At 40.9% G+C, this 23,856-nt stretch overlaps 1 protein-coding gene across 1 annotated transcript in view; it reads right to left on the bottom strand.

Annotated features, from left to right (window-relative positions):
* The window catches only part of UNC80 (unc-80 homolog, NALCN channel complex subunit), a 107,627-nt gene extending 83,971 nt beyond the window's left edge, over positions 1-23,656 (bottom strand). The window contains exons 1-10 of the mRNA XM_026047473.1: positions 23,565-23,656; positions 22,277-22,325; positions 16,229-16,385; positions 15,091-15,389; positions 11,931-12,054; positions 10,838-10,911; positions 10,186-10,325; positions 5,719-5,980; positions 948-1,082; positions 562-784 (exon numbers count right to left, since the gene is read on the bottom strand). Coding sequence (XP_025903258.1) covers positions 562-784; positions 948-1,082; positions 5,719-5,980; positions 10,186-10,325; positions 10,838-10,911; positions 11,931-12,054; positions 15,091-15,389; positions 16,229-16,385; positions 22,277-22,325; positions 23,565-23,656 — 1,555 coding nt within the window. The remainder of the gene's footprint in view (positions 1-561; positions 785-947; positions 1,083-5,718; positions 5,981-10,185; positions 10,326-10,837; positions 10,912-11,930; positions 12,055-15,090; positions 15,390-16,228; positions 16,386-22,276; positions 22,326-23,564) is intronic.
* Positions 23,657-23,856: the final 200 nt, after the last annotated feature.

The raw sequence follows: 23,856 nt of genomic DNA, 5'->3' as shown, positions 1-23,856 counted from the left end.
AAGATGAAAATGTATGTTCTTATGGATAAGTTAGTGAAACAGAAACAATACCTAGAAGCTATTCAGTAAACTCAGAGGCCTGAAGGAGTCAATATTTAAACACTGTATCTTCATAATATCTGAAGCAACACATCATTTATTTTGCATTGAAATGCACTAGAGGGAAACTGCAAATACTTTTTTGCCATAGTCCTAAACACCATAATGCTGCCTCTCCAGACATTTCTCCTCAGACGAGGATGCAACCACTGCTTGAATCAATTCTAAGCTGCAGTTGTCCAATGCCTTGAATGCAAGGAAAGTGCATTCAAGTGGTATAGTCATGACGACAACAGGTTCTTCCATTAGCTTTTCCCAGCAAAGATGATGGTTTTCTGAGAAAAAGTGAGCTTAAATGCAAGTTCAAGGCCTGCTGTCAAGCACGGTGGTTGCTTCTGAAAACAGGTGTGTAATGCTGCAAAGACAGCAAGGTGGCAACAGGACCAATGGAGAAATAAAGAGCCCCTGCTGTTCTCTGAGCACAGATGGCACAAAGCCTGGGCACAGGAAACAGTGTCTCACCTAATATAGTGGTTTGCCATCCCCCCCTCTCAATGCCACGCCGGTCCTCTCCAATTCCAGAGAAACTGCCAAAGGAGAAAGTGCTGCGAGTGGGTGAGACATCCAGATGATCCTCATGGAGAAGGAAGGGCACCCCCATCCTTCGTTGCCGTTTCTTCCCAGTATGGTGGAAAGGAATTGACCCTTTGCGCTCACGTTCTCTGTCTTCTTTGCGGCTCTTAAACTGCAGGAGAAAGAGGAGCAGAGGTGAGAGTAGCTTTGAGGAATGCAGCTACCTGTTGAGGGAACAAGACAAGTGTTTGTGGCTCACCTGTAACCTTCCACTCTAAGCCTTCCATTTTGGTCAGAATCATAGATAAATCAAAGTATAATTTTCTTCCACTCACCTTTTTGAAGATGTTCATGCCCAGGTCAGTGGAGAGATCAGGAACTGCTGGTCTACGCAAGTTGGTTAATGAAACCTTAGAAAATGCCTCGGTGCTTAGTGATTTTTCTTCCTCATTACATTTCAATGTAAGATCCTGCAACTCCCAATAGAGGACAATAAGCACAAGAAGAAATAGAAAACAATCAACTTAAAAATAATTTGAAGATCTGTCATAAGAAGGTTGTAGAAGAAAAGACCCTTCAGTCCATCACACAACACTTCTCTAAGTTGTCAATTATTCTAGTCAATTATTCTATATTTTGGATAATGTGCTGCCACAGAAGGCCACAGGGGCTGCTATCAATATGGCCTAGTGGCCTAGAACACTTACAGTTTATTGTGATTCTGACCTTGGGTGACAAATGATCTCCTTGAGGTCTTGTTTTACATTTACAAGCAATCATGAAGTACTTTGTTTATAATCCAAAGGACTATACCCTTAATAATATATTCCTTTAATAACATATTTTAGAATTGTACTGCAATAAGCAGTAAGATCTCTTCAAGAAAGGGTTTTTTTTTTTTTTTTTTTTTTTTTTTTTGGCATTACACAGTTTCACAGGTGTAAGACTTGCTATCAAAGTTACAAGTCTTTTTGTTGGCGAGTGGGTTGCTCTGGAGGAAGAAAGGGAGACAGGAGTGAGGCAATATTCACTTTCAACTTCATTTACCTGCTAAAGAAACTTAAGACTTCAGATCAGTGAGCCAGCTTCACTTGCAATAACAGCTCTCTAGGGTTAGACTACATGTTCGTATAACAGATCTCTTCCCATAACTGAAATTCTCCACTGCACAAAATATCCTAAGACAACAAAAACCTTGAGAGGAATTTACTGACAGTTCTGTAGAGGGCACTCTGCATCCCTCCTGCACTGAGCCAGACACATTATAGTCGCTTATGGTAGAGAAAGGCCTTGCTACAAAAGGTGGCATAAATTCCGCTCCTGGCCATCTGTTCTTATTAAAGGTTTGAGGCTACTTTTCAAGAGATATTTGTGCAGCTGACCTCAGTCAATTCTTTCAGGATAATTATCTTCTGCCTAAATATCAACTTGAAACAAGTTGAAACGCTATTCTGCCTTTTTCTTCCTTGCATCCCCATTAGAAAGGCTGTGCTCTCAATATAGAGAGGGCCATATGTGAGTGGCAAATGAAGTGACTCCTTTAGTACAGAAAGTCTGCATCCTGGCTAAGCAGTCCACAGATCTGCAATACACATGAACGCTTAGCTTTATGCACATGAAGGTCCAGAGGAAGCTAGTGACAGTTTTTGTAGCAGAAGTGCTAAACATCAGGTGCAGTGTTTGCAATACTGGCATGCTGCAGCCCAGATGTGCTTGGCAAGACTTTTCAGACTAGCCAAAGACTACCCTTAAATCATTTCAATTGTGGGTTTTTTTTTTTTTTTTTTTTTAAATCAATGCAAGAACGAAGACAACACACAAGTGAAGGATTCTTCTTTGCATTGCTTTTGGTTAGAGACAGTCAATATATACTTTTAAATCATGTTACAAGTATGATTAAAGATTTAGGAATGGAGCCATATGCAAAAACCAATAGATAGCAAATGAGGCATCAGCCCTGGCCTCTCTCAGCCCCGAGGCCAGTTATATTTCACATAGCTTCATTCCTGGCTTTTAAGGTCTTTTGTCTGCTTCCATCTGGAAAAAACATCATAGAAATTTAATTCAGATTTGTAACATTTGTCTTTTCTTTACTAAAGCAATGTTTTATTTAGCATTTTTTAGCAGTCACCGAAAGGATAAAGGACCAGGGCATATACCGTGACACCTGCTGTACAAAGTTGCAAAGACATGGTTCCAGGTCTGAAAACTCCTTAGTGCAGACACCAGGCAAATGCTTTAAAAATGAACAACAGAATCAGTTTTTCTCTACAGTGTGGCATATGACCTCTTTTAATAAATTTAGTTTCCACATTATTGCAAAACTGTGGAAGTTTGTGAGAGTCCAAGGGTTTCATTTCTTGGACCCATCCTTGTGCTGAATGCACTGCCTACAGCTGTGATGCAGGTTTTCTTTACCATATGTTGCCATGTTTGAATTATACTTAGACTAAAGTCACTTTCTACAAGAAGCCAGTACTTATCTTATTCACTCTTCATCCAGTACCTCTCTTGATTTGCAACAGGCATTTTTGGAATGCTTCACTGAAATCTTTTCCTATTCTGCTCTTCAATTTACTAGGCATTTCTTGGATTCTCTTAATATTTGATCTAAACTTGTTTATGCCAAGATTATATTTGAAATGTGACTTCAGGCACACAGACAAGTGGGAGACTTCTGGGGAGACTTACAGAGATGCAGGAAGCCAACTTGATAAATCAACATTTTTCCTGTTGCTCTGCAGTTTACCAGAAATTCTACTGCTCTGTTCCTGATCCGTGTGTGGCTGTTTTTCTCTTTAATCAGTTTCTGGCTGCCACTATAAAGCCAGCCCATTGAACACTGACTGCTTTGAGAACTTAATTAGCTACTGGAAAAACATTAATTTTACTTGTCTCAAGCTCTGAACAAAAATGATGACATCTGGTTATGAATTCAAGTTCTAGACTGAAGATGCAGGTTTTCACCATATCCCTTGTTTCCTATGAGTTGGTAAAGTCATCATAAAACCCCTTATGCTAGTACAAAGAAATGACAAATTTTATGAATCTTGCTTTACCCTCTGGAGATAGTGCTCTCTTCTGACCAGCAGAAATGCTTAAGTGATGGAAGCCCTAATTTAAGAAGGTCAGTTAAGCGCCTGCAGTTAACTGGGATAAATTGGGGCCTACATGTCTCCGTGTGCACTGCAGCATTCAGTGTTGTAAAGAAAGGAAAAATGAACTGAAACTTCTGCTGCATGGAAGACCCTTTCACCTCCTTCATCACAGCTGTTCTGCTTAATAAATTGTAAACCTTTCTAAGCAGGATTCCAATTTGATGAAGTACAGTAAAAATATCCAAGACTGACACAGGGGTTAACAAAAGCAATCAAATCTAGCCCTGAAGGGAAGAATGCCCTGAACTCTAACAGCTAAAAGTACCCAGTGGAATTGCCAAATAGATTTAACAGAAAAATGTTTGTGATGAACAAGAGAAATAGCCTGGAAAAGCAAAACATAGCCAAGGGTGTGAAAGGAGAAAAGTCCCTCACTATTTGGAGAAAACTGTTGCACTATTTGGTGCAAAGAGTGCCCAAAGAGGACAATTCCATTCGTGCTGCTGCTGTGCTGAGAGCCCCTGACTGCAGGTCCCTGCACGCCATGCTCCACTAGAAGTAATGGTGTTACATGCAAAGCAACCAAGCTGTTCAGATAAAGGCAAAGTGACAGGATGTGCATGGAAACAGCAAAATACATTTACAGCAATGTCTTCTCATGGGCTGTTCTACTAACTAGCATTCCCTCTAGGAGATAATATTACACAAGATTTCCTGTTCATGCACAGCAATTCTACAAAATCCCCATACAAAGGTAGAATAAGAGTGAATAGTAATTTGTTTCACCTAGCATTTATGAAGTAATGTTGATCTTGCACAAGGATGAAGTCGGCAACAGTTTATAGAAATCATATTTAAATATAGCATAATTTTAACAGCACTAACACTTCTGAGATTTTAAGATCATTAGTAACCACTAGATCTTCCAAAGTCATATGAATAGTTATTAAATCCTGACATCTAAAATAATAATAATAGCAGTATTTATGTTATTTATATTTGTTTTCTGGTTTATGAGCATCTGGGCTCCTTATACAAGAATTAAAAAAAAAGATATTCCACTTCTCTCATTTGTAAAACAATAGCTCAAAAACCGCCAGATTTCTACGACACGAAAAGCAAGGATTTTAATGAAAAAAAATCCAAAATTTAGAGAATTCTAGTAAAAAAAAAAAACCCAAAACTGATAGTAATATTAAATGAAAAGAGTGGTTACAAAGATAGAATCCTGTATTAAATTCTGTAAGGCAATTTTAAAAACCTAAGTCGGAATTTGCAGTTAAAAATCCACACCAGGAAAAGAGTTCACAACCTTAAAGTAGCACAAATCAACGAGATTAACTGCAGCTGCAGCAGCATCCTCTTTTTTATCCCTAGATCAAAAGTGAGCTACCCAAAATAAACAAACAAATAAAAAATAGTATGCTCTAACACAAAATCCTTTACTGTATGAAGCTCAGGAGTCCAGGCTTTTTTTCCAGCACAATGAGGGACATGTTTGGACACCTATCAGGACGCTTTGTCTACTGGGATTTTGCTAGTGAGCATAAAGATATATACTATGCAATAATAATAACGAAGAAGTCTTACTGTCACCGCTTTCAAAGTGTGCTCCAACATTTTAACAAAATTGGTCGTATGGAATGTCCAGTGCTGTATTGAGCACAACTCCCTTTCTCTCCATTGGGTGGCTGGGCCACAGAGCTTTGCATTATGCTGCAATGCCAAGGTAGCATGAGTTTTTTTCTGACAAATACATTAGAATGTTTCCATACCACAGAGTTTTAAGAATGGCTCACCCTAGCTTGATTCTCTCAACCAAACCCACAAGTTTCCATCAACCATCAATTCTAACTTAGCTAGATTCAGCCTCCAAACCTTCATTATCAGGGTTTTTCTGAAGCAAGGCATTGAGCTGACCTGTAGGCAATTTAACCACTATCAAAACTGCTTTTCACACGGCTTTCCAGCATCAGCATATTCGCTGTTATCTGTGGCAGCTGCTCACCTGGGTTTTGTGGGTGTTCACCAAGGAGGGTGCAGCAGCCACCATGGAGCTGCTGCGGGGTCTTGGCAGGGGAGCGATCTCCGGCTCAGGGGGTTTCTCGGGCTTTTCCTGGAGCATGTGTCTGAGCCGCTGAAGGTAGTACATGAGCGACCACTGCGTGCCCTCCTCTGACCAGTGCGGCTGCAGCAGGCAGCGCAGCACTGCCACATCGAAGTAGGTGGCATAGCGAGACTTCTGGCATGGTGGGATCACCACAGACACTCTGTTTCAAAAGAAAGAGTAGAACTGTGAACAGGGGCCTTCAGAGCTCTAAAGCTCTCCCTAAATAACCAGCTCTATGGATAAAGAACTGCTCAAGGAGAGTGTGTCAGGTCTGTACATCCAGCTGATCTAAGGAAGTTACTCTCAATACCACAGAACTAAAGCCTGGTCTATGCTGGTACACGCATCTGCTTATCCCAAAATACCCAAGAGCTCTACTAACCAGCCTGGAATCTGCCCCCTCCTCTAGAGCTGTTCTGCTCTCCTGCTGTCTGCAGGAATCACCAGGATGCCCAGATAGTTGCGCCTGCTTGAGCTTACAGGGACAGTGAAACCAACTGTTGGCACTCAGGCCTCATAGAGGGAGCATTCCTGAAGACATCTAAGTGCATACTTAGCTTCCAGCTCCCTAAGGAACTTGGGCATATATTTTAAGCGCCTTCTTAGATTGAGTTGTTTTCTTAAACTGTTGGTCTGAAGATAGCCCTTGAGCACCTCTGTTAAAAAAACAATTTGTCTGGCTAGAAACAGACAACTCATGTGCTGTTCACATACTAGTAATATATTTTAATCAAATATTTACGCTCATACACAACAAGCAGGCAGAATGGCTAAATTAATTATTTAATCCAATTAAACTGACAGTTATGCAAGTAAAAGCTACTGTTATGGAAATTCTCTTTGCCAAGTTGTACTAGAGCCTGGAATTACATTTCAGCCTTCACTATTCCTTCTCTGGCCTTTCAGGTGGTGTCAGTTCTGATGGTTTCTAGCATGTAATTTTTGAGGCAGTAGAGCCTACAGGCCTGAACATAGTGCACGCAAAAGCAAGATGTCTGTGGCAAGTCTGAAAAATAAGTAAGACTCCAACAATTTCAGGGAGGGATCAAGGATCTTTTCCATGGGATCATTGCTTTCTTCAGAGCCAGTCTTACTGCAAAAACACGCCGAATATTTTAAAAATATAAAAATATTAACATAACTACACAGAAAGTATCAAAAATTACAGTTCTTCTATATTAAAACTACAGTCCTTCTGATCTTCTCTCCCCTCAAACAAAAGCCTAAAACCAGGCCATTCTATATACAGAGAATCTGCAGTTTCTGGCTTGTTCTCAAAGGAATCCTTTTGCCAGTGACTCAACAGTAATTGCTGACCTTGTTCTGCTTTGCTGGGAACAGGTTCTTCACAGACCTCTGTTTAGGTGTAAACAGTACAGGACTGAAAATAGAGGTCTGTCTCCTAGAGTCAGGTGCTTATAGAAATCCCTGGTGTCATGCATACATTGCATTGGCTATATACTTTGCAGGACTGCAAAGGTGATTTGACTTGACATGAGCTGAAGCAATACCCATATGCCTGATTTTATAGACAGCCTAAAAACAAAACTTGTGATAGGTATTAACTATCCTTAGTCTAAGTCTTTGGAGAACCTCTTCCCCCTTTCTCTTCTAGCACATACACCTGGTCTCATCAACCCTCTGTATCTTGTTGCTAGGAGCTCAGATACCAATAAAGGAAAAAACATGGCAAAAGGTGGCATCAAATGCTGGGGGATAAGGAATGCTGAAGACCTGTCCCACCTCTTCCCTCTGCCCTTCTTCCTAGATCTGTACTCAGTGTCTTAGAAATACACTCACATGAACTAAGGTACTATAAAAATCAATAGCAATTTCATGAACTGTATTCTCAGATATTTGGGAGACATCACAGAAACACCATATATTTCTTTAAAAAATGTATTTATATTACTACCTCTGCTGAAAAACACGCACAAGACATTGGCAAGGCTGACCATCTCCAGCTGGGTACCACATTCAGGAGAGAGGCATCCAAGGCCACAAACCAGCAGCCCGCTCAGCAATGAGTAGCAACTGGCTTCAGTGGAACTCCCCTAAGCATTTAAGGGAGTTAAGTGCTTTGCTGGCCTGTTGCCCAAGACTACAAAAACTTCCCTGCACATACAATGCAGGTATAGGTCTAGAAAAGGAGAAAGAAGTGTGCAGAGACACATTGATACCACTTGGAATCACCTAAGTCTTACACTTGGAAAAAGGGGCAGGTGGGAAGGCTGGTCTTGGAGCATTTAGAAGTCAAACCTGCAGGAGCTGGTTTGCTGCCAACTCCACAGGCTAAAGTGAAAGGCACTTGGAGACTGCAGACCAGCCCATCTGTGTCAGCATATGTCACTACATTCAATCTATAGACTGAAGGCTTTTTCTCCTAGCGCTGTATTCAAGGTGCAAGTTTGATGACTTCAAGATGAGCTGGTAAAGAAAAACCAAACAAAACCTAACAACTGAACTAGGAAGGAGGAAACAATGATAAAAAGAAATATATAATCTCTTCCCCTCTCTCCCCCCCAATAAGACTGATGGCAAAGCTGCTTTTATTGCAGTCAAGATTGTGGCAAACAAATGCAGCCTGTACAAAGATATAAAGTGTATGGAAATAAACTCATTTTCTCAATCGCAAACATAGAGGTTGATGCATTGCTCCCTGGTCCTACTGCCAAACCTGGAGGAGTGTCTTGGTATAATAGTTTTGCAGACTCCCCTACACAGGTCACAGAGGCACTCAGGGCACTTTGTCACTAAAGTCTCTTTCCAGGGCAGTGTGTTCAAGAAAGCAACTGAAGTCTGGCCTGTGATTTTAAGTGCTCCACGGTGTTAAACTGTATCAGAAAAATCCCAGAGAAGAGCAGAGATCCTACAATCACAGGAACAAGCCATTTGCTTGAAAAGTGTCTGAGATACCACTAATTAAAACCCATGCTTCATTTAGAATAAAACCTAGTGTTCATCCATCCGATCAGCCCTTGGCTGCCTGCGACTCTCTTCCAGTCGGGCCCAAGGACAAAGGAATACTGTGGCTGGCAGGAGCGCAGCAAACACTGGATCCCAGTTGTCTGTTGCTTGGCAACCAGCGCTCCCTGTACAGTTTTAACTGATCAATGAGTCCTACAAATGAGGAGACATAATGACGCACTCTTCAAAGCCCGTCTGAAGCTCTAGTTCCATAGCAACCACCAGACGGAGCCTGACGAACTGATCACCTGATTCTGTCTCCCTAAAAAGCTGCTTATTTCTCTTTTATGCCTGTGCACACCCTGAGCAGGAGTGTTCATACGCAGGCAGGCAGTTCTGTGAACACATAGCACAACTTCAGTTTCACTAGCTCACATTAACGCAAGCTAATAAAAAAAATAAAACCAAGAGAACTGGCTGCAGGCAGGCTTGATTGGAAAAAAAAAATCCCAAGGGAAGCTACATAACAGAATTAGAACCATAGAGAATAGTTTTGCCCTTTCCGTCAGTGAAATGGTACAGAGTAGTCAAAGCCATTTCTAGACTATATTCAGAATCCCATTCCATCCCACATTTCTTCTCTCTCTAATGATGTAACTTCTAAAATATAGCTGTTGTCGACATGACATTTTTCATGGGTGATAAACACTACAACCAAAATTACCAAGAAGAGTTTGTGTGAGACTCCTAAATCCATGTAGACCTAAAATATAGGCAGGCTTTCCCTCCTCTCTACCCCCAGGAAGTGTTAAGCAATCCATTTTATTTACTCCGTGATAGAGTGAGTGTCCAGACCTACCAAAGATCTGGCTCTATCTTTACTTACCCAATCTAAAGAGGTTAATTTATCAGTGTCATGCTGGAAAACCTTGACCTGAGCTCAGTAAGGCAAACGGAGAAGATATTTATGCAACTAGGCTTTTTGTTAGTCTGTTTTTCTTGGTCCTGAGTGTAGAGTGAACTGACTGAACAGGGCAATACAAAGAAGCCATTACAAAGGCAAGAGAGAGGAGCTTACTTAAAACTTCTTTACTAAAGGGAAAGGAGGAAGACAGAAAAAATGCTAGCCACCTGAGACTGAATCCAGCTAGGGATGGTTGCATATGCAGGATTTTAACTCTAATCATGAGAAAACAACCTATCAAAAAGACCAAAGAAACTGTCAAAACATTCCAGCTGGAGATTTCTTCAATGAAAGTGGCACTGAATATCAAGCTTCACCATTTCGCCACATCATCCAGGTGTTAGAACTGAGATTGGTGAAGTTCAGAGTTTGAGCCAAGCATCCACAACCGTTGGCAAGCAGAGACAACACCAGACTGAAGATTTGGACTTCTGTGGAGGTGACTAAAGGTTTACATAAGCTCATCTTTCTGGTGATAAGAGTGGGGTTTGTACCTGGGATGTGGAGCGCCTCTCTCCTGAGAGGTTTGGGAGGATATGCTTCCATCCAAGGAATTTCCACGGTGACATGCTGAGACAGCAGCCTTTGGAGGTATAGAATCTGGCTGGGTTGTCTCGCAGACCACTTGCAGTCCCTTTGGATAGTTTTAATAAAAGGAAATAGGTATATAAACATCAGGATATCTTCCGTATTGACTTTCTTAATGCATTTTGTGTCCATACATGACTATTATTTAAACATAACACCATGAGAGTCCTATCAAGTCTAGGATTTCAAAGTGCTATGCACTGTCCAGGCACAGGGTAAGACATGACTCTTACTCAAGGTAAGATAAGGCATCAGTCCTTAAGTTCAAATAAGCCCAAGGAGATCCTAATGACTCTACTCAATACCTTTCAGTTCCCCTCTAGGCCGTGTTGGGATCCTTCTGGAGAACTGTGACAAACAGCAAGCAGGAAGATGGGACACAGAAGCAACTGAAATTTCTGAATATGAAATTTTTGAATATGAAATATTTTGGAGTAATAACTGCAAATACTATTTCAATATTTGCACAAAAGACTCCCAATTAATAATTTTATTTTTGTTTCTCCCCTGCCTCACAGCTTCCTATGTTAGTTCTCTCAATCTTAGCACTGAATTTACCTCTGTACGTCCAGTGTCCAAATTAGGGGATTCACAAGTCACACTCTGATTGTTGGTAGGAGAACTTCTCTTAGCTGATAAAAGAAAACAAAGGGGAGGCTACTTCATGGAACAGCTCTAATATTTAAGTCATATCAATTGAAAGCGTAAGTGATTTGCCCTCTAGGATAAGAAACAGAAGAAACACAAAACAGCATCTCTATGTTGTGTTAGACTTCTTAGGCATTAACTAACCATTAACAGATTTTTTCCCCACAATTCTTTTCTTCATGTTATCAATAACACCATGTACAGAAATTCTTTATTCTTTAAAAAATAAAAATTTAATTTAAATCTTTATTAAGTCCATTTGACATTAAACTGTGTCTTCCAAGTATATAATAGTGCCTTGTCTTTTGGGGATCATTTTCCTTCTATCTGCATATAGATTCATTTCCTCCTCTATTCTACATCTGAGAATGATCTGTGAGTTCCAAATTGAACAATTCCTGCATCCTTGGAAATACGTGAATGTCAAATAGTCTGGATCAGCAATATCATAGAAAAACAAGGGCATCACTGAACAGGATGACAACTAAAATCCTGCCACATGGCAAGGTATTCAGGTTCAACTTATCAAATTCCCTCCAAAGAAAACACTGCAAAGCTTCTAAAGCAGATTTTCTGCATTTCTGGCTTGAAAGAAAATTAAGTTAACTCTTTTGGTCCCAAACTGAGACAACAATTCATTGTTAATTGTTCGTTAATAGGCCCATTGCCAGTTTAGGTGGGCTTTCCCCACCAGTCTGAGCCTGGTGCTAGATACAACTGCTACCTTTCTAGTACCTAAGGAACAAGTGTTAACAGGGATAAAAGGACAAGTAATAATTCTATTAAACAGTAAACACTTTTCATGTCTTCTCCTATAAAAATATTATGCAAGTGTTGATTAACTCTGAGGAGAAGCAGCCTTTAACTACTGTCTAAAGGACTGAGTGTGCAGTATCAGCATAGTCCTCCTACATGAAAGCTACGTAACATGCAGCAGTATCAGGTAAGCAAGGGATAGAGATCCCACTTCAAGAGCCCCATTACTAACACAGCAGTCGCAGACCTGTAATGATGTTCCTGAGTGGTTTAACCAGGGCGTTGAAGGCAGAAACTTCAGGCTGCCTGTGTTCCCACATTGGCTGCCAAATAACAAGGCCACTAGCCAAGCGAAAAGTCAGGTCAGATTCCTAGAAAGACAGAGAGATTGTACAACACCAACTCAGTCAAGAAATCCTTGTTTCTAGTTTGAAGGGACTGTCCTTCTGAGGTACACAGCTTACAAGAAATAAGTGATACTGCAGGCGGTGCCATGATCCATGCCTGCTAGCTCAGTGGACACTGACACTACTCAGACAACATTAATATATTTGAAGTATAGATATTTAAAAAAACAATATGGAAGCCTCAATATGAAGCTATGCAAGAGGCTTTTTTTTTTTTTGCTTTGTTTACATTGATGAAAATGTCACACTACTTAATAAAGTTAATACAACTTTCCAAGATTTTAAACTGGCAGAGAAAGAGTTACTCTCATGTAAAAATAAATTAAGCACATAATCCCTTTTTAACTATATGTAATAACTTCTATCTGTATTCAAACTCATCTTAACCTTAGCCTACAAAGGTCTGAGATACAAAATTCTTACCCCAAAAGAACTGGAATTTTATTAGTTACAAATTAAGGAAACAAAATATATCACAAATTAATATCAAATATCAGTATACAACACTGCTGTTATTACCAGTAACGCTAATGCTATTAACAATAGTGCTTGAGAAATGTCAGCTGCTATTACTTGCTATAGACTTGCACCATGATCATTTTACACCTGCAAGTAGGTAGCTGAAACTGTAAATTAGCACATATATACGTCTTAGAAGTATTTACATACAGGTCTGCATTTACCTGACAAGTCTACATTAGTAGCCACTGGTGTTTTTTACTTTAGCTGTCCCCCATAAGCTATAACAAACACTGGTAACGCCACAGTTTTAGCAGCAAGATTACAGCTGCATCACCTTTTCCTCTTGGCTTAGCCTCACAAGCCTCAGTGGTTGAAGTCTGTGACACAGACAGTGCTTGAGGAACCGCAAGACTTGATGGCTTGGAGCTTCACAGCCCTTCTATCCTCTACTTTAGGCCCCTCTCATTAGACCAACTTCACAAGCTTTAAAATAAACTGAGCTTATTGCTTTTAATCATTTTTACTGAGGAGAATCTCACAATGTTTTTGGAAGTGGTAACAGTGACATAAGTGTTGCTGTTTTGCTCTGTACTGCCAGCTTTTGGTGGCACACCAATACTTTTCACTTTAGTTTTATGTTACAGAACTACATGCATCCCTCTCCCCAGATCTCTCAAATGCCTACATTAGGAACATATTGCTAAATACACAAATTGTCTCAGAAGTCAGGAAATTCCTGCATTTAAGGTGCCTGTACAAACATTTATCATCATCTTTCAGCACACGCATAATTTTAGTTATGTGAATCAGGCAGCATTCTTCAACAGGTACCTCTGCCTCCCTGAAACACAGAAGAGACAACTCTGAGTGAGTAGGTTACATGGCTTACTTACCTCATCTTTTTTTGGGCCCCGCTTTCATGACAGAATTGGGCATATTTTTGTGGGTTCTTCCAGTGTTCATCATTGCAATATCTCAAAAATTCATGGACATTTTCCACATTTTTAAAGTGAAACTGAAACACCATTACTAGCCTCGTTTTCCAAATGAGAAACTAACACTCAGAAATACTAATATAAAAAAACCCCAAAACTCAATCTTGGATAGCCATGACCTGCCTCAAATTTCATTTCATTTATTCAAAGTGAAGCCCACTCTTCTGCACTGGGAAGAATTCAACATTTCATCCTATCATGTCCTAGTAGCGCAAATAGCCTAAAGAGAAATTCAGAAATCAGCAAGCATATACAAAATGCTTGGGCTAAATGAACCCAGGAACACTGTATAGGTATTTCCCTGGCTTTACTATCAAATTATCTAGTTGACTAGACCAGCTTTCACCTGTCCTAGCTGAAGATTATCCTTTCTCTCCTGCACTTTATCCCCTTCAGTTGCTGCAGCACACAAAGCAAGATTAGCACAGACATTCCATATCACTCCATGACTCTGTCTCATTCCCAGAGAGATGGAGTATTATGTCAGCTATTAGTAAAAACTGTCAGACAACAAAGGGAGAAATACCATTTCTTACTGGATAAAATAGTATTTTTACTTCTCTTTCACTTCTAATTTAATTCTAACTGCCTCTGTACATGTGCACACAAACAGAAAAGGACTATTAGAGTTTGAAAAATGGGTGAGCAACTAACAGGACAACTCCAGTTGCCTTGCTCCCAAAGTACTTCCACCAAAGCATGTTCTGTTTTGCAAGTATTCTCCTGTCAATGTAGCCAATTACAATGTCTCTTTTAGGAACTGAGCATACTTCTAAAGAGGATGGCGGGGTAGGAACGATATTCAAACAAGTATTTATTTTTACAGTTCTTTTCTGAGCACTTACTTTACAGTGTCAGTTTCTCTTCCGAGACATAGCTAGAAACATGAAGGCTGAAAGGTCTTCAGAGATGCTGAAGACAGGAGTCGGAGCGTGCAGAAAACATCTCCTCATTACACAGCTCTGCAAAGTTGCTGCCTCAGCATAAAATAAAGGAACTTCGTCTGACAGGAAACCTGCAGCCTGCTTCCAACTTCAGAACAAAATAATGCCAAGTTACCCCTGCTGCTGTCCTGCTTATAGCACTAGCACACATTCCTGGTAATTAACACCATGATGATTAGTAAGATAACAAGAACAAATCTCAGTGGCAGTTACACATTGCGAGAAAGCATTTCTGAGCAACGACTAAGAATCAATGGAGCAAGTTAAAGCTCACAATGCTTTCTACAGTTCTGAGGCTCCCAAAAACTTCACAAGAGCCACAGACTTTTGACATTTCTGAAGGATGAAAATGTTTCACTTCAGATATTTTTGCCTTTGTGCTGCCTGACGCTATGATGATTGTTCATGTCACTAAAACTATTTCTTATGGCAGCGGTACTGTCTCAACCTGTTCAGTATCTGCAGTTGTAGCCCAAGAGATGCAGTGGGCTGGATTAACTGGCCACTTGTAGGACTTAGAACAATCCTAAATGCAGAACCATTCTCCTTCCCTCCTCAGAGGTGTGTCGCCACAAGTACATTACCAGGGTTCCACTTACTTTAATCCTGTGGACAAGGGGAGCAAAGAGAAACACAAAGAGCTCCACTGTGGCCATGGAGTTCTGGAAGAACCTCCTTCTGTTGTTCTCCTCTTCATCATTTGTGGTGCTGTGCCGGCGATGTCCTGGTGATCCCTGATTTTCAATCTGGTGGATAAAGGCGCTACTGCTTCCTCCCCAGCTGGAACCTCTGTCTCCTCCAAACCGGTCATTGTTGCAGTCCTGAGGGGCCTCCAGCAGCATCCAGTGAAGAGTGTGAAGAAGCTTTGTCTCAGCTACTCCAAGCTTATCCTGATGCCCTGGATGGAAAATGCAATACACTGTCTCTCAAGTTTTTCCCCTCATTGTACTGTTGAGAATTTCAGAACCATACGGAAAACTGGCCATCAACTACCTGTTGCAATCTTGGAAATAAAAATTCTACCATTAAAAGTATTAGCTCTCTGTTAGGTTCTATTTGAAATCACCCAGCAAGCCTCCATTTACTTCTCAACACTTGTATTTCAATCCCTGAAGTGTCAGTTGCATGGCAACTGCATGCATAGAAATATACCAGTCTTAAAAGATGCTGGCCTAAAAATCTTGTTTGTCTGATGTCACTGAACAAAACAGAGTTGAGTACTGCAAGCTACTAGAACTATGTCCTGACAACATTCCCTACTAGTGCGCTTCATGATAAAAACTCCTGCTGAAATCAGCAAAAGATTTGTGAAGTATGTTAGATTTTATTTGGTCTTATCCTAACTGATTGGCTTCCCCCCCGGCAAGAATTCATATTGAGAATCAACTACTATTTTTTTTGAGGGGAAGTACTGAAGTTATTTTAAATATCTGCTACAATTGGGCACTGCACCCTATCCTGAACAAAATACATATTCCCATCCTCGTCAGCTAAAGTTAGTTCTAACAAGTTCGGTAAAGCACTAGCAAAACACCATTGAAATAAAGTGACTCTTAAGCTCATGTTTTTAAGGCTAGCAGAAGTCCATTAACTTCCATGGGGAAGCTCTCCCAGTTTACCGTAGTGCAAACTAACCTATAATTTAGAATTTGTGTGTGGCACCCTGATAATCAGTCTGTGATCTCTCAGCTGTTAATTTCAGTAACGCCGAAAACCAAACTCAAAATGGGCACTAACCTAGCTTGTTTCGGTTGGAGAGCAACGTTGCAGTGCAGTGCAGCACATGTGGGAGTGCAGCTTGGACTAGTTCCCAGCGAGAAATGCTCTGGATGGCTTCGGAGAGAGCTGGAGAAAGGCCGTGCAGCTTATTTTCTACTAAAACTCTTTCGAAAGACTTGAAGGAGCAAAAAGAAGAGGAAAAAAATACACCATATAACTATTCCCGCATATGCCTTTCAGGACATAAAACATGCTACATTAAAAAAAAATGTAACCCAGATGATTTCATTGTATCATTCTTTAGGATATTTTTCCTGACAAGACAAATAACATAGCTAAAGTACAAGTGGATGCACTTGACTAAGAAACATATCCCTCAGTATATTTTCCTCTAACAACAACAACAACAACAACAACAAAAAAAAAAAAAAAAAAAAAAAAAAAAAAGTAGGTTTCATAGTGATATGAATACTGAGATCAAGAGACTTGTAGTTGTGCTGGGTATTATCCAACAGACCAGTAAACCTGTTGGCAGTCACAGAGGTTAGTCAATGTCTGCATTTGTGGACCTAAGAGCTCAGTACATTTTTCTCTCATGCGCATGCACATACAGATACACACACACACACTCTTTGCTCTTTCAGTTAAGTGTAACATAAAGGACAAGCCATTAAGAAGGTACACATGCCTTAGGAAATGTTTTCACACGCTGCCACAAAAATAATCAGTGCGCAAAATCTGTTGGTGAGCCATGAAGTACTAGTTTTGTGAACGCTTAAAAGACCTGATGGTTGTAGTGGATTCATTATTTTTGCCTTGAGCAACACAAAACCAGACTACCCGTCTTTGAAATCCCCAAGGAAGTTCTTTACTTCTAGTTGCTCCGACCATTCAGATAAGCTTTCTCTGACCAGTTACAAAGATCTCATTACAGGTCACTAAAGCAGTCAACACTTCTACACTGCTTCTATACTGCACGTCCTTGCTGTTTGCTAGCTTAGTCTCCTGGCTCCTCATTTGCTGGCATTTAAGACCTAATAGATGCTTCAATAGATGCAATAGATGCTTCAAATGCCCTCACTCCAGATTCACGAAGTTTATCCTTCAACACTAATCATAAGAATTTTTTCCTGAAGAACAGTACAAAACTGACAGAATTAGTCACAATTAGAAAGGAAGAAAGCAAAAAGAGCAGCAAACTAGTCTTTTTAAATGACCTGTCACTCCAACACACAGAATATCAATCAGTTACATTCTTCTGCATACCCCAGCAGCTTTGCACATTGTTCTTTCACATCACAGCCACTTCCACTGGTGTGGACAGACATAAGACTGAGCAGCAGGATTTTCTAGTTCAAACACAGCACTGCACTAATGCAGCTATACAGCATCCCTGGAACAGCTGGCTCTGCTCCGGCCAGCTTAGAGGGAGAAATGTGCATTTGTCTGCATTTACAGACTATGACAGAAACTCCCCGAAAGCACCAGGCAGAAGCAGAGAAAGGGAAGCAGAAAGAGCCTATATCAAGCATGCCTGCAGTGATTAGGCCTGTAGAAACACAAATAGAACCCGAGCAAGCATAGATGAGAAGCGCGAAATCTGCCAATAAACCTAACTCTGCAGAAAGTTGCCCTCTCTGCTTACTAGAAAGCACCAGATTCCTGTCTGAAAACTCAAATTTCTTTATGGAGCAATGGCTAAAACTGGAGGAGATTAACTATAACTCATAGACAAATAAAAATCTCTTAAGGTCAGAGAGCTGATGGGAACCATTCTATATATTGTCTATTCTGTCTTCCATTTCTATTTGTTTAGGGAAATGAGGCTTCTTATATAACCTTGACAAAACTAAGCAGTAACTACAAAGAAGCCTCATCTCCAGACTTCTCCAGGTTGTGAAGTCCCCAGAGGCGAGGGAATGGCTAATGCTTGGAAAGCCAGGGTGGGAAAGAGGGAAGAAGTCAGGTATTGAGTGAAGGGTTCAGATGCTAATGACCGATTCCATCATGGATTAGAAAATATAATAGCATCTAAAAAGAGCATTAGTACAAAGACAGAAATCTCCAACCTGAGTTACTTCGCTCATTTACTCTGCCTTTTGTACCTCCAGAAGCAAGATGCATCATCTTGAGATGCATCATCTCAAGCAGAGCCTGAAGAGACCGGTTAAAGTAACAGGATTTTTATTTCTGTCAAAAGGAGTGTAACCTTCTACTCTTTACTTGCTCTTCTGCTCTGGGGCTCACTAGAGCCCTCACTGAGGGCATTCAAGGCTCTGCGTGTGCTGAAATGATGCTTAGTATAAAAGTAATTTCTACCAGACAAGTATGTTGAATTAATGCAAAGGGTCTGCCAGAACTAGCAGTAATCTAGGTGTCTTTGATTTTTTTTTTTAACCTCCAGTAGAAAAACTATTAAAAAATCCCACATTTTTCAGTACCGTGATAAAGCTCTTAAGTTCATAAAACAAAGGGAGGGGGAAGAACATCACAAAGCAGGATTTCCATTTTGAAGGGTAGAAGACACTGTCATGACAGCTTTCCATCAAGGTCACATTTTCCAATACTTTAGTAGCATAAGAGAACAAGTCCTCAAGGAACTTCTAGAAGCTGTGGCTTACATTCTGAATACTTCAGAGATTGCAGAGAATTGCTTGTTTTTAATGTTAAGCTTGTACTCCTCTAATATTTTGGGTTTCTGAGCTATATACAGCTTTTCCTACACAATTAGTCATCAGATCATTCTGTTCATTCCTGACAAAGAATACGGAGGAAAGTCAGTAACTGGCCTTGGCTAGAGAAAGGCCTGTTCCTGCAGCAGTATGGTGGAAAGGTTTATGCATGCACACATACATGCGCACAGGTGTGTTCACCTCCCTCCAGCTCACTTATCCTTTCCCTTGGAGCCCAGCGATGCCATCTGTTTGCACCAGTCTTGGCTGGCTGCCTTCCCACTGCTGTTATTCTTCCACTCTCCTCTCCACCAAGAGCCACTGGGACCGTGAAATACAGCGACCAGGGTTAGCCTGCAAGTCACCTGCCTACTGGAGGGAGGAGTAGTAATTTCCAAAAGATGGCATTGTGGTAGAAAATAGAAATCTACGATAGTATAAGGTAGCCTGAAGCACAGGCAGGTAGTATTGTCATACAGGGAAGGTCCTCTCCAACTAAAATGGAGCTCCTAGCAAGATCTAAAACATTAACTGTTAATCTAGGAGTTCAGAGCACAGAGGAGAATATGTCTTCCTCATTTACTAAAACATCGTTATTGCAAACCAGCAAGGCAGAAAGCTAAATATAGTGCATGACTTTGCATCTGTGTTTCACTGTCAAAAGTCATCTACAGATTCGCTTGATGCCCTTGACAAATACAATGTTAGGATCAAACACCTTCGGAACAGCAAAAAGGCAGGAAGTTAAGACTATACAGAGACAGAAGAATATTTACACAGAGTCAGAAAATGGGAGAGAAAGGGGAAAAAAAGGTCAGGTCAGTTAACTTCTGGTATAAAGCCTTTATTCAATCTATTTAAATCAGTGCAACTGTTCAGCTAAAAAACAAAACCAGAGGGATAGGATTTAAATATTGAAAATTATGATGTGTACAGTGACACCTCCAAGTTCTCTCCCTCACTCCCTTTGGCCCCAATCTTGTCATGTTAAATAAAGCTCAAACTAATGCCATCTGATGTTACAGACCAGACAATATATTTAATGAAGGTAAGCCTCACACATCTGCTTTCTCAATGAACAATATTAGCAAATTCCACTGCAGCAAGTTTGAGGCCAGAACAACAACAGAATAGTGCATGGTCATATGCATTGCTGGGCAGCTAACAGTCTTTATACATGCCAAAAATCATTTGGGCCAGATTTTTTTTCAAAAGAACAGATCCCAACAACATGCACAGTGTTTTTTAGGCATGTTAGTCAATGTAGCAATGTTAGATAATCAGCTTGATGCTTCAGGAAGCAATCTGACTACATGTCAAGTTCCATAAACTTTGTGTCACCCGCATGCACAGCACTGATACTCCAGAAAATTATATGGAAGGAGTTGAAATGAGCAGGCATCTCTGTGCTGTGCCAAGGATAGGACATGAATGAGCAAAAGAAAGTGGCAGATAACAGCTCCAGCTGCTTCCTATTACTTACTCAAAATTTTACTCCACCTGTGGAGGTTTTTTTTATCATAATTGATGATTATGCTAATAACTGGAGAAGAATCAAGTTCTCCATCCTAGTGACAAGTAGTTTGGATGTTCATGCAAATTAGTTAAGGTTGCATCAAAAATCCCACATTCATATCTGCAAGAGCTATACATAACCAAAAGGACCTTTAGTAACACCAAGCCTCTTCTCCAGCTGTGGATACAGACTGTGTATTTATTGTAAACAGCTCTGATAACTTCCTCCCTTCTATTTCTTCAAACACTAAGCACCCCTCTCCCATTACGGATAAGCGTTTCTACCGAAGCATGACACTGCAGCCCTCAGGTCAGAGATGTGCCTGGTTTTAAATGAAAATGCTTAGCTCACCAGTGAGCAAGCCGTGCCACTAGAGCACTGCAAGCGAGGCGCTGTGCCAAGCCTACAGAATGTAAATGCGCAGCTGCAATGCTGCTGGCAGAGGCAGCTGGGTAACCCAAGGCAACCAGCTGAAGGAAGAAGCGAGTCCCCAGGCCTCCGAGGCAGGTGCACTGTCCTGCTACTAACTCTAGGCCCACCCAGCACCAGCAGTTCCCTTTTTCCCCAAGGGTTTTAGAGCTCCTTATCCTTCAGCTAAAGCTATTTGTTTTCTTGCAACTTTAAGCCTAGCAAATTCCAATGTGTTTATAACAGAAAGGTACCTTTAGAGCTACACTGTAAGGAGAGCAACAGTCACTGCTAATACCGCAGAGCATTAAGCACAAAAATGTCACAGACTCATAGGGAGCTGTGTCAAGGTGAACCTGTCCAGAAGACAGTTCTGTCCCTCTATCCAGTGGGAACACTATTACACAAGTGGGGCCACAGGCTTTCAACACCAGTGTGTCAGGGCACAGCCCCTGTCCATTCCTGAGGCTCCTGGAAGGATATGAGGCAACAAGCTCCATTTTGTATCCCTAATACAGGCAGAAGCTGTCAGTAGCATTACCAGTATATTGAGCTCCACAGGGCAGAAATGCCATGAATGAACCTACCAACACAGCAAGACAACAAGGCTGCTGTTGGCATTTGCCATCTAGCAACAACTCTGAAAAATTTATGTCTTTCTTAGAAATTTAGTCAGCAGTGGCTTCTCTAGCTTAACATCTTATGAAAAAGGAGTCAGAAAACTGCTGCAGAGAGACCTAGTTACTTTAAACTATTAAGATACACGTCCAGACTGCATTTTTCCACTCCGTCAAGTTTGGCTGCAATTACTTAATGTACTTTAAGTCATCCAAAGATCAGCAACAGTTCAGGGAATTTTAAAGTTCCCTAGATACTCATGTAATTTGTGTTTACTGAATTTCCTCACTTCTGCCCCTTTACAGCAATTTCATTCCGAACAGTTAGAAACATATCTGCATTAGTTACAATATCTACATAATAGCCTTTGATTATACTGTTCATATATAGAGTCTTCTGTTTTCTGACAGAGGACATACTGGTTTGCACAACAGGAAAAATGTGACTTATATGCCATTGTTATAAACTTATATTTTCAGTCTCAAATTTTGAAAGGTTCCCTTAGTCACAAAGTCACACGCTCACATTCATCTCATCCAAAATTAAGTATGCGTACAATAGACGAAGGCCCAAGTTGCCTTAGCTCAATCTCTCCACACCATTCTTTGCTGTGCCAGCTTAACCATTAATATTCAAACTATTTTTGTTGTGTCTAGAGACATATACAATACCCAAGTTCTCTAGATGCAGAAAAAATCCAAAATCTTTTACAGAGAAGTAATACATTAAGCTATAGACTAAATTTACTTCTCAGGTAAGCTGAAAAGCCTGCCAATCGGCAACCAGTTAGATAAAATTGCATGACATGTAACTTATATTAATATGAGTTTAAAGAGACAAACATGTACCTACCACACAGGAAGCTTCATACTGTTTCCCCAATTTAGGTCTTAAAAATGCACTGAAACCAAAAGACATATGTCAGACATAGTACTTAAAGTATGCATTTTGATCAGTTATTTGGGAGCAAGAGGGGAGGATTTTTCACATGTCACTAGGTTGGAAATAACCAAAACCATGTAAAGACAGACATTACACAATATAAACCATAGGCACCTGTTGATAGCATCTGACAAAATACTGTTACCTTTTCTGGAAGGCAGAAATAGCCACACCAGTACACTAAGACAAAGATTATCCACAGGAAAAGGGGCATTTCTTTAAAGTGGATTAAAATCTTCCATTAGATAGTTTTCAGCCATTTTACCTCAGTGACAGATTTTTTTCATAGCTTTGTGTTTAAAATGTGTTAAATACTACTGAGCTTTGGTTTGCCTGTATTTTGAGATAAAGATTCATGCCAGTCGTGTATTAAGTGTTTTCCTCAACAACAGCTGATCGGGAAGGTTTGTTATGAAATGCAGGGCTGCACCCTGTAGCTGCAAAACACAAACCTCTGCTGCCATTCCTCTCTGAAGAAATCAAATAATAAGATAAAATCAGGTCACTATTTTGCAGCATTTTCCTCACAGGTCACAGAAACCAGTTAGAATAAGCAGATTTTACAGCAGAGGCCTTAAATTAACACAACCTTCAAATCTCCCTCTGCAATCTGACAATATTTTCAGTCTAGAACTCTCTTAAGGTAAGAGACGGACAGAATTCAGAAGGAGCATAAAGCCCAACCATACGTTCAGCCTGCCCCTCATACATCATTACTCTCCAATCCAATGAAATAGGATGAGGCTTTGACGTATCTGTTTGCATGCTGACCTCTCAAAACATAGATTACACTTGCAGAACTGTTGCAAATACAGATATAAGGAAAGCTGCAAGTCTGCAGCAGCACTATGGAAGATTGTTTCTGGTGCCAGAGCCTCAGTGGACTGGAATCATATTAGAAGGGGGGAGGAGAGAGGGAGTAGGGAAAGAGATGCAGACACACAAACATGGATATTTTTGAGAAGTCAAGAAGCTGTTGGATCTGCCATTAGATTAGGTGATGTCCAATCCTCCCCGCATCCCAGTACAACCCAATTGCCCTACAAAAGGTGCAGGGAGAATAGCTTATTCCACGCCTTTGTGTCACAGCTGCTGCAGCCCCTTCCTCCCCACCACCAGGCACAGCTGGCCTGCCCTCCCTCCACACTTCCCCTGCCCTGTTGCAGCTGCATCCCAAGCACCCATGAATCAGCCTCACCTGGTTTGCCTCCACAGGAAGGTCTGGATGGGCAGAGGGATGCCACGGCCACTCTCCTGCTCCTGGCCCTCTGAGCTTTTCCTTTTCACCATGTTGCTGGTGACGGCTGCTGCCGCGAGCCACTCTTAGCAGAGATACCAGCTGGGATCTCCCATAGTTGCTTCTCGGCTCTCCGGAACTCCTCACCCGCTCGCCTCCATGCTCCGCAGTCCACCTCCTCCCTCCCCTCTTGCACCTCCTTTAGCTTCACCGGTGCAAAATGGCTGCAGAAGGCAGGGAGGAAATTAGGGGA

Source organism: Nothoprocta perdicaria, unplaced genomic scaffold (assembly GCF_003342845.1).
Source record: "Nothoprocta perdicaria isolate Ctin4 unplaced genomic scaffold, notPer1 scaffold_11, whole genome shotgun sequence".
Classification (NCBI taxonomy): domain Eukaryota; kingdom Metazoa; phylum Chordata; class Aves; order Tinamiformes; family Tinamidae; genus Nothoprocta; species Nothoprocta perdicaria.
Note: the sequence above shows the minus strand (reverse complement) of the source record. Positions and strands in the feature narration are given on the sequence as shown.